At 39.4% G+C, this 9,629-nt stretch overlaps 1 protein-coding gene across 2 annotated transcripts; it reads left to right on the top strand.

The window, feature by feature from the left end:
• The first annotated feature begins 2,972 nt into the window (after nucleotides 1–2,972).
• On the top strand, nucleotides 2,973–8,586 carry LOC121975786. 2 transcript variants are annotated; one of them, XM_042527649.1, is made up of 9 exons: nucleotides 2,973–3,917; nucleotides 4,112–4,184; nucleotides 4,282–4,359; nucleotides 5,390–5,509; nucleotides 6,797–6,895; nucleotides 7,045–7,104; nucleotides 7,197–7,291; nucleotides 7,985–8,050; nucleotides 8,206–8,586. In XM_042527649.1, exons 1-9 carry the CDS (start codon nucleotides 3,139–3,141, stop codon nucleotides 8,222–8,224), a joined length of 1,389 nt encoding a protein of 462 aa, XP_042383583.1. In that variant the 5' UTR covers nucleotides 2,973–3,138; the 3' UTR covers nucleotides 8,225–8,586. The 2 variants fall into 2 exon arrangements, with proteins under 2 accessions (XP_042383583.1, XP_042383584.1); XM_042527650.1 differs by having other exon boundaries at nucleotides 2,983–3,917; nucleotides 4,112–4,160; nucleotides 8,206–8,574.
• The last annotated feature ends 1,043 nt before the right edge of the window (nucleotides 8,587–9,629 follow it).

Below are 9,629 nucleotides of genomic sequence, written 5' to 3'. Positions count from 1 at the left end.
CGGAGTTGTTCGGTAGACCACCTTGACGAATCGAGTTCCTTACCTTCTTCATCCTTTGGTGGTGTGAAACCTTCCTTGACTGAGAACCACATGGCAATGTCGGTCTTGAGGTAATACTCCATGCGACCCTTCCAATATTGAAAATCTGCTCCTTCGAAGTAGGGTGGTCGATTTGTGCTAAAACCTTCCTTCATAGCCATCCTTGTTTGCTCTTTTGGGTGTTAATCCGAATCAAAGAGCCCCTTGCTTTGATCTTGTTGGGATCTTGATGATGGCTAGAGGGGTGAATAGCCTCTTTGAAAACTTAAACACAATCTTTCTTAAAGAAAAACTTGTTAGCACAGCGGAAGTAGAAAACTAAAACGAAGGAAGAAAAACACACACAGCAGACACAAGGATATACGAGGTTCGGGGATAACTTGCCCCTACTCCTCGGCGTGTCCGTAAGGAGGACGACTCCTTGATCTTTCGGTAGATCACACCCCGGACAAAATCCGGCTAAAGATGTCTCCTTCTCGGTGGAGCAACCTCTCAACAGAGTCTCAGTTGATTATAGAATTAAGCACAAGACTTACAGTGGCTGAGAAGAATAATCAGATGAGCTTACAGCCACGCGGAGAAAAAACAGAGCAGAGAGCGCACAACGACCTTCTTAGCAAGGAGCTCACAGCTTCACCAACTTGCTTTCTCAAAGGATTGATCGAAAAGAAACAGAGAATCGGGTTATTTTCTGAACCTCTCTTCTTACTGGCTTGAATCACCGCCGCCTGCAGAATCGCTGCTGCCAACAAGGCGTAGCCAATCACCTCTCCTCCTAGTCTGGTTCTCTGAACCCATGCTAATGGAAATCACTGGCGTCTCTGGATACGAACCAATAAGTAGAGGTCAAACTGAGAGCAGCCCAATCGCAATCAGATTCGCCAGTGAACGTTGATGCCTCAAATGCATCTGTTGCAGCAAATCACAGTGAAAAGAGCACTTGTCTTCTTCTCTTAATGAAGCTTAATTTGAATTCAACCATGAGAGTGTGACCTGCAACCTGCAAGCTAAAAAGACTCACAGCAGATGGTTAAAAACAGATGGGTGAAAATAAATACGGTAATCAGAAAAAGTGCATGCAAAACAAACAATACCGTGGGTCGCACCGATCCACGCTCGATCATCGCGATCGGCGATCAGAACTATCTGATCGGTCCCGGACCGATCGATGTCGCTCTTTCCAAATGCGCGCAGCTTCTGATCGGACCGATCCAGCACTAATCTGATCGGTCCCAGACCGATCGATGTCGCCTTCCCAAGCGCTGCCTCCGATCGGTCTCCGGATCGATCGGTAAAATCCTGATGACATCGATCGATTTTCGATCGGTCGACAAGAATTCGCCGCAGTAACCATCGATCGATTCTGATCGGTCGCCGATCGGTGTCAGTTTCACCGGATCGGTCGCCGATCCAGACCTGACTCAGGTCGAGCCCTCTCTGACCTAGTCCGGAGAAACGAGCTCCCTAGCCCTCTCCGACTTCATCTGGTCCTAGAGAATGAGCTACCGAGCCCTCTCTGACTTCGCATGTCAAGCTTCCTTCTTGCACTTTTCAACACCAGATGTCCGATCACCCTTGATCCATCTGGATTTTCCCTTGCCTGGCTTCACTCACCAGGACTTGCACCTAGCTTCACTCACTAGGGTTTTCACCTGGCTTCACTCACCAGGACTTGCACCTAGCTTCACTCACTAGGGTTTTCACCTGGCTTCACTCACCAGGATTTCCAATCTGCCTGGCTTCCCTCACCAGGACTTTCCAACTGCCTAACATCCCAGTTAGGACTTTCTCAATCAGGTCAACCTAGATTAGTAATTAATCTGAGTTAAATATCTGATACAAACTTAAATCAGTGTCAACAGCAAAACAACATCCAGGTCAGACTGTATCAACAGGGCCGACCTCTCGACCGGTCGACCGGTGAATAACCGATGGCAAAAGGCGCCCCGACAGGAGTCGGGGTTCCGGCGCTCGATTGAACAGTAACGAAGGGTCGAGCGGAAGTCATGCTCGGCCGTAGACATAAGGTAACATACTGCTAGCAGTCCCCACATAGCACCTTACCGAGGATCTCCCCAGAGATGAGTGTCGGTCGGCCGGACGGGAGATGAGTGCCGGCCGGCCGGACGCCCCGGCATGGAGTAGGGAGAGAAGGACAAGGAATATCTTATGACAGCTGTCAAGTCCTATGACTAGGTCATACTCCAAATCTGGCGACAAGGTGTTCTGCTGTCCCATCGAAGACGTGCCTGGACTGTAGCAGTATGGTGTCAGGTAAGCTTTCTGACAAACACATACCGAGGTATGGCTAAGGACATGTATTTACCTCGGTAGGTGTGCGTGAGCTCTTTCACCGCTCTATATAAGGAGCCTTATACTTCGCCGGAGGTAGGTGTTCTACAATTCTGGGAGCCACTTTCTTGTTGTCGAGTTTTGCCTGACTTGAGCGTCGGAGGGTCGCCGTCGGGAACCCCTTCCAAGTCCGGCTTCTGTGCAGGTTCGTCGGAAGTTCGTACGACCCGTCGGATATCTACATCAGCGACTCGGAGAGTGCCACGTGCCCAGCGTCCGTTGATTCATCTTTCGGACAGGATCATATGATATTATTTTGATAGATGAAACACGTGAATAAATAAATATTAAATTAGAATCTCAATATGAAATACTAAAAGGAAAATTTTTTAAATTTAATAGAATAAAGATAAAATATATAAAATTTAAATTTAAAAATATTAAATATAATAAGATAATTATTAAGTCAAATTATCCGAGATTTAGATATTTAACATCACTATCATGTGACTGTAAACTACTTTTAAAATTTAAAAGACAATTCTGTAAAGTCACATATGCTATATGAAAATCGACCAAATAAAAAACTGAGAGGTATTAAAGAGAAAGTGAGTTGAGGAAAAAACTCGTGGAACGAGTACTGATTTCGGGTATGTTTTTTTCCTCCTCCTGCTGACCCACCGGAAAAACTAGCCGTTGCTTCGCCGCTCGGTTATTAGAGGAGTCGTCCTGCTTCGGGGTCGCGTCGACGAACCCTAGCGAGTCACGCTCGCGTTCTTTCTTCTCGTATTCCTCCTTCCTTCGGAGATGGCGGCGACTCCGTCGAAGAAGCTGCAGCGCTCCCGATCTCATGTGTTGGAGGCACCGATGGGCTCGGAGAATTCCGATCCCAATATTCCCTCCCCGTCTCCTCTTTCCTCGCAGAAATCGGAGAGGTCTCCAGCGGTTGGATCGGACGAGTCGAAGGGTTCAGGGAGTAAGACCCGCGGTCGGGATCCACCGCCCGCTCCGGGACGAGCGAGGAAGTTCATCGTCGCGAAGAAGAGCTCCAGGAGGGCGGGGAATGGGATTGACTTCGAGAAGTGCCGAAAAGAAGCTTACGAGACCCTCCGAGCGTCGCAGGAGGAGTTTTTTAGGATAGGCCGATCTTCGGGAGTGGCCGGTGTCGTGAATCCTGTAGACGTTGAAGCTGGCGTGTCCGTTGATCGAAGCAATAAGGAGGGAGTGAATGGGACGAGAGAGGTTTTGGATTCGGGGACTGAAGATACTGAAGACTGTTCAGAGGCGAGGAAGCTGAGAGATTTGGTGAAGGAGGAGGCACCCGAGCCTGGATCTGGTCGCGTTAGGCATCTGGTAAAGGCATTTGAGAACTTCCTTTCCATTTCAAAGGATGATGCTGTTGAAAAGTCAGAAGACAGAGATCCGAACGTGATGAATTGGACATTGCCAGGCTTACAGCAATCGTGCAAGACTGAGGCAGCGAAAACTTCATTTGCATATGTTTTTTCTTCGTCAGAGTTTATACCTTCTAAAAAACCTACTAGGGAGTCGCAGTTGAAGTCTTCAGTGGATGAAAATGTTGAAAGGTTAGAATTCTCACATTGCATAAACTTGATGTGTTTTTAGACGTATCACTTCTAATTTTTTTGGTAGGTGGCATTGGTGATAGGCTGGAGCTCTTAAACTCTAGAAACTTTATGCTTTTTATATATGTAGTTTTTACTTGATGTTTCTGTCACTACTCAAAGAATTCAACATTATCGACCCCAATTGGTTCTAGGCTGAGCTTGGGGAGAAGGACATCTGGTGAAGGAAGGAACAAACGTATTGTAAGAAAATCTTGTATTCTACAAGTAATTATTTCAAAATGTGTACAGAGATGTTCTTCATGTTTTGCTTTAGAATGTCATATATACAGGTTCTGACGTGAAACTGGTGTATTCTTGCCAGAGCTCTGATTGTCTTAGGAGGAGCTGGGATAAGATGCTTAAAATGACAAGCCAACATCCATTCAAGCTCAGGACCGAGGTAGGTTGCTAGATCAATTTTGTTAGCAAATAATAAAAAACTCTGGTTAAAGTGAAAAATAGTGTTATTTTTAAAGCCTGGATTGTGGGCACTGATCAGGTGCTTGGCCACTACTTACTGTCAGAAATGACAGGATATCCCTGATCAATGACTGTCCTCTAGTTATGTAAATCCTTGTGTCCTTTACTATTAATTCTTGTCTAAAGGAACTTTGTATCTTGTATGATGTGAGTAGCTTTGGGTTCAGCTTCGCCAGAATTGCAAAATGTTTGAAAGTTAAATGGTTGAAAGAGTTATTTTTAATTTTAACTTCACTTTGTCCAAATGTGAAGGGGAGCCTTGGCGCAATGGTAAAGTTGTTGCTTTGTGACCAAAAGGTCACGAGTTCGAATCCTGGAAACAACCTCTTGCAAAAAGTAAGGTAAAATTGCGTACAATGGATCCTTCCCCGGGACCCCGCATAGCAGGAGCTCTTGTGTGAGCGTAGTGCGTTTCTGTCTAACAGAAAATAGAAAAATTTATAAGATTGTGGGTCATACTTTGTAGATCCAACTGTTGGTAACTTAATAAATAACTCATAAAAAGTTATTGTAGCTGGGGTCCGAATGCTTAAAAGAATGCATGAGATTACTAATAAAATAAAATAAATACTACATTTTCACAAAAACAACAAATAAATTCTATAATTAGACAAGTTGAGTAGATTAAAATTGAAATTTATGCGGGACAGAGAAAGATAAAATTAAATTCTAGTTTGTAATATTTCCAGTAATATAGTCGCTTCATGTGGTGGGGGCTATCACAGTTTGTTTATCTAATAGAGCACCCTCCAACTAACTCTTGCAATGAGTGCTTGCTAGCTAACAGTCTAATCCAATGATCTGAAAGGTGTTTTTAAGTTTATCTATGTTTTTTCTGTTCCTTTAGTACTTCAGGATGTCAGATAAACTTTAAAGATTTTTTTCATCAATTGAATTTTGATCTTGTTTTTGGTTGAGCTTCATAAAAAAATTATGTATTCTATTTTTAGCAAAGAGGAAGGATTAAAGAAGAACAATTTATCAAGAAAGTGAAAGAAATGCTGGTTGAGGAGGAGAAGCAACGTATACCTATTGCCCAAGGCCTTCCATGGACCATAGATGAACCAGAGGTGACAAACTTCAAACTTAATTTCATGACAAGATTAGTGTTCAAAGTTAAGCAATGTAATGTGTGTGACGCAAATATATTCAATTGATGAGTTTAATCTTTAGATATTTCCCTTATTTATTGCTTTAATCATGATTGCAAAGTATGAAGAAGCTTGTGAAATCTATGACTAACTAATAGTGGGAGGGAGACCACCAGCACTAAATGTTCAATTTTTCTCTCCCAATAGGAGACCGCATCAAGAAAACTTTCCTATGTATAGCCCGTCTTAAAATTCATACTATAACAAGGGCTTTCATTGCTGGTATATTGAAGAATTTCTTATTGTCAAAAAAATTGTTTTCAGTAAAATTTTCAATTTAGGAAAACAGGCTTCAACTTCTGAAATTTATATTGAAGAGTGTCTCCTTCGTACTTGACAAAAGGACATTCTGTCCAATGTAGTGGCAAAGGGCAGTCTCATCAGGATAAACCAAAAGTTTTTTATCTTGACCATAGAATTCAATAAATAAATAATCTAATAAAGAACATGCTTTTGTTGTTTGTTGGTTACCTTGCCATATTCTTTAAGCATGCTCATATGCAATCAATCTTTTATTTTTGAAGTTTCTATGAGATGCTCACTATAGCCTATAGTTCTTAGCTAAATAAACTTCTGTTAGGAGGACATTTAACTGGATAAAATGCTTGTGATTTTGTTTACACTTGGCAAGGACCATACAGGAAAATAGAAATAATGAAAATTGAGACATGCTTCATTCCAGCATATATTTGTATGGGCTATTTTTTTTTATCTGTACGTGGCTACTATGTTACATCTTTCATCAAGATTAATAGAGGCAGTAGATTGCACCTAAAGTTATTGTCTTCATTGGCAATTTAGATAGGATGGAAGGCGTTGAGATGGAAGATATTAAGCATCTTCATAAACATTAATTATTTATTGAACTATTGGATCAGCTATGTTTGGTCTACTTGTTTGATCTATTCATGTTTATTTGTTCTAGCATCAGCAAAATGAGCCAGACTGTAGATACCATTCAATATGGATGGAAGTGAATCATTTTGTTTAATGTTGCCTTTATTTTTGTATTTTTTTGGGGAAAAAACTGTCAGAATTGCACTACTTATGGACATTATGTAGTTTTATGAAACTCCAACTGAATTTATTATTGCAACCATTAGCCGGTTGGATAATTTTCTTACTGAAATAGTTAAATCTCTAATTCTACATTTCTGCAAGTTCTTTCCTTCTGCTAACCTACAATATTTCTAATATGTCACTTAGATCTTGTTGAAGCCCCCCATTAAAGAAAGCACTGAACCTCTAGACCTTGTTTTGCATAGTGATGTGCGTGCAGTTCAAAGGGCTGGGTTTGATAAATTTGTAAGATTTCTAGATTCTGCTATTATCAGCAAAAATAAATAAATAAATAGAAATTTTTTTAGTATAATTCCAGTAATATCATGTAGTGCTGAAGCCAATATATAATTCATCACTAAGCTTTCTTTGTTGCTTACTCTACTATTCATCAGGTAGCTGAGCGGCTGAGCTTTGCCGAACAACTAAGATTAGAAAGGGAGATGCAACAGAAGGTTTTTTTTCCTCTCTTTCCCCTTAACATTCATGATTTATCAAGTTCTATGAATCCAAAAAATTGTATACTTAAATATTAAATATTTTATAGTTTGAAGAAGAAGAAGAAATACGGAGGCTCAAAAGAGAGCTTGTGCCTAAAGCTCAACCGATGCCATACTTTGATCGACCCTTTGTTCCTAAAAGGTAAGTTTACCGAAAAACCTATGCATCTTTTGCCCTTATATTTTTTTGATGTACGTTAGCCAAATTTCTCCAAATTCAGACACAACTTACCTGTTAATTGGCACCGTCTTATTGAACCAAGTAGAAAGTATTTCTTAATTTTTCTGTTTGATGGCTAAGCATCATAAAGCAAGATCTGCTAAAATTCCTGATTGCACCATCTTACTGAATGCAGTAGGTATTTCTTTTTTTTCCCTGTTTGTCGGCCAAGCAAGTCAAGTATCTTGAATCCTTCCACATTACAAATTCAGTAGGCACTTGATAATGTAAATGAGATGGAAGTGATGAGAATCCGATCTAGAGATGCATTAATGGGTATCTGAAATCTTGTAGTATTGTGAGCCACGCTTGTGAGGCGGATGAGAATGTATACAGGAATTCTTGCAGCTGGCCACAAATCGAAAAACTGAACTAAACCAAACTTAACTGAAGTTCTCGATGCAGTTTGGCTTCCTTGAGAGTAGTTTGGTTGAACAAAAAAAATCAATTCAGTTCACTTCAAACTTCGTATAAGATTTTTTTAATATGGGTTGGTTCTGTTTACAAAAGATAAAATAAAATTCAATTCCATTTGAATGAAAAAGAGAGACACCCTCTTAACTTACTCTTGTTTGTTATTGTTTCATTATATTTTGCTCCTCTTGTTCTTGAAAGGTCGGAAAAGCCTTGCACAATCCCAAAGGAACCAAGATTTCGCATCTGCCCAAGAAAATCTTCATGGTAATTATTTTAACCAAGAATCATTTCATTTGTCATGTTTTTCAATTTTCTTGTTGTTAACGCGTGAAAAAAAAGAGGGAGCGAAAGATTACAGAACAATTTACATTCACATGCTATATCATACTTAATGATTCTTTCCTTCTTCTCGTCTCCAGTGCTTCAAGGTTCAAATAACTAGCCAAGTCAGTATCGTCTGTTCATCCTTTTGCTTTAATAGACTGAGGTTGCAGCCAAATGAGAATTGCTCTCGACTTTGTCATGATTTGAACCGCAACTCCACATGACATTGTACATACAGGAATTCAGTACATTTTTGTCCCAATAAGATCTTTTTCCCCAACTTGCGCATGGAGTGCTAGTGTTGTAACTTGTAAAGCATTAACATTTTGTCTTTGAAACATGTAGTACCAAGGAAATTTAGTAAGTTGGGGATTTGTTCATGTATAGTTTCTGTGATCTACCATCTGCACTATAAGAGTTTGTTTCTTTTGGCTTCAGAATGTACTCAATTGTGCAATGTTTTGGAGAACATAATTTTGTTTGTTTTGGAAAACATGATACTCTAAACTAGCTTGATATGGTTATATGTTCGCCTCTTTTTCTATAAAATACTTCTTGTTTAGTGACGACAGTTCTTTGCTGATGTGTGATCCGAAACAGAGAAATGGTTTGGCCGATTATGTCGGGTTTACTCTTGACAGGTAGATGACAAATAGATAAACCTGTAGATCAATCATCTTTGAGGATAAGAGTCATTGGAAATTGTCCACCGGTGTGGTGCAGTGGGAAAAATAGAAAATAAATAAGATGATCAAAATTCGAATCTCAATTGGGATGGATATTCTAGAGAGAGGTGGTATCTAAATGTCCATAAATTCGGCTGCAAATTTACTCGATAAGTTAACTCACATCCAAGATTAAGTCAAGCACTTGAACATCCACATTATTTTTAAAAAAAAACCACAAAAAATTATTCACATTATAATAAAAACCCATAAAAAGTTATTGGGCAAAAATTTAAGAGTATTTTTTTTTAACGTCCCACTTTTATTATTTATGAAAAGAGCACCTCACTGCAGTAGTAACTTATGTATAATTATCTAATTACATAAAAAAAATATATCCTTTAGTATACTTTATCCATTAAATATTCTATTTATATTTCATAACGGCTACAACATAGAATTAACATGTTCACCTAACATTCATATTATAATAGCTACGAAACTGTAGTTGCTACGATTTTATAGTTGTTACAACGCAAATTTAATTTATTCATCTAACATTCACGTTATAACAATTATATAATTATAGTTATCACGATTTCGTAGGTACAATATACGCACCTTCCTATGGCTAATGTTTTAAACCTGTTTCTCATTATAGGAAAAATATCTTAAGTGCACAACAGTTAAAATTCGAAGTTTAAATACTTTAATTATTCGTTGAAAGACTTAACCATTGCACTATTGCCCCTAGGACACATAAATCCCTTTTATTATTCTTATGATAGTGGTTTTTTATTATTGAATTTCTAATTATCCTTTATATCACGCATAAAGCTCTTAAAATTACTTTC

The sequence above is a fragment of the Zingiber officinale genome, chromosome 4B (genome assembly GCF_018446385.1).
Source record: "Zingiber officinale cultivar Zhangliang chromosome 4B, Zo_v1.1, whole genome shotgun sequence".
Lineage (NCBI taxonomy): Eukaryota > Viridiplantae > Streptophyta > Magnoliopsida > Zingiberales > Zingiberaceae > Zingiber > Zingiber officinale.
Note: the sequence above shows the minus strand (reverse complement) of the source record. Positions and strands in the feature narration are given on the sequence as shown.

Excerpts from the sequence above, each read along its gene's own strand:
- LOC121975786 (XM_042527649.1), top strand. The coding sequence starts at position 3,139 with ATGGCGGCGACTCCGTCGAAGAAGCTGCAGCGCTCCCGATCTCATGTG. Across the intron at positions 6,896-7,044 it reads GGGCTGGGTTTGATAAATTT|GTAGCTGAGCGGCTGAGCTT; the intron begins GTAAGATTTCTA and ends ACTATTCATCAG. Across the intron at positions 7,292-7,984 it reads CGACCCTTTGTTCCTAAAAG|GTCGGAAAAGCCTTGCACAA; the intron begins GTAAGTTTACCG and ends TGTTCTTGAAAG.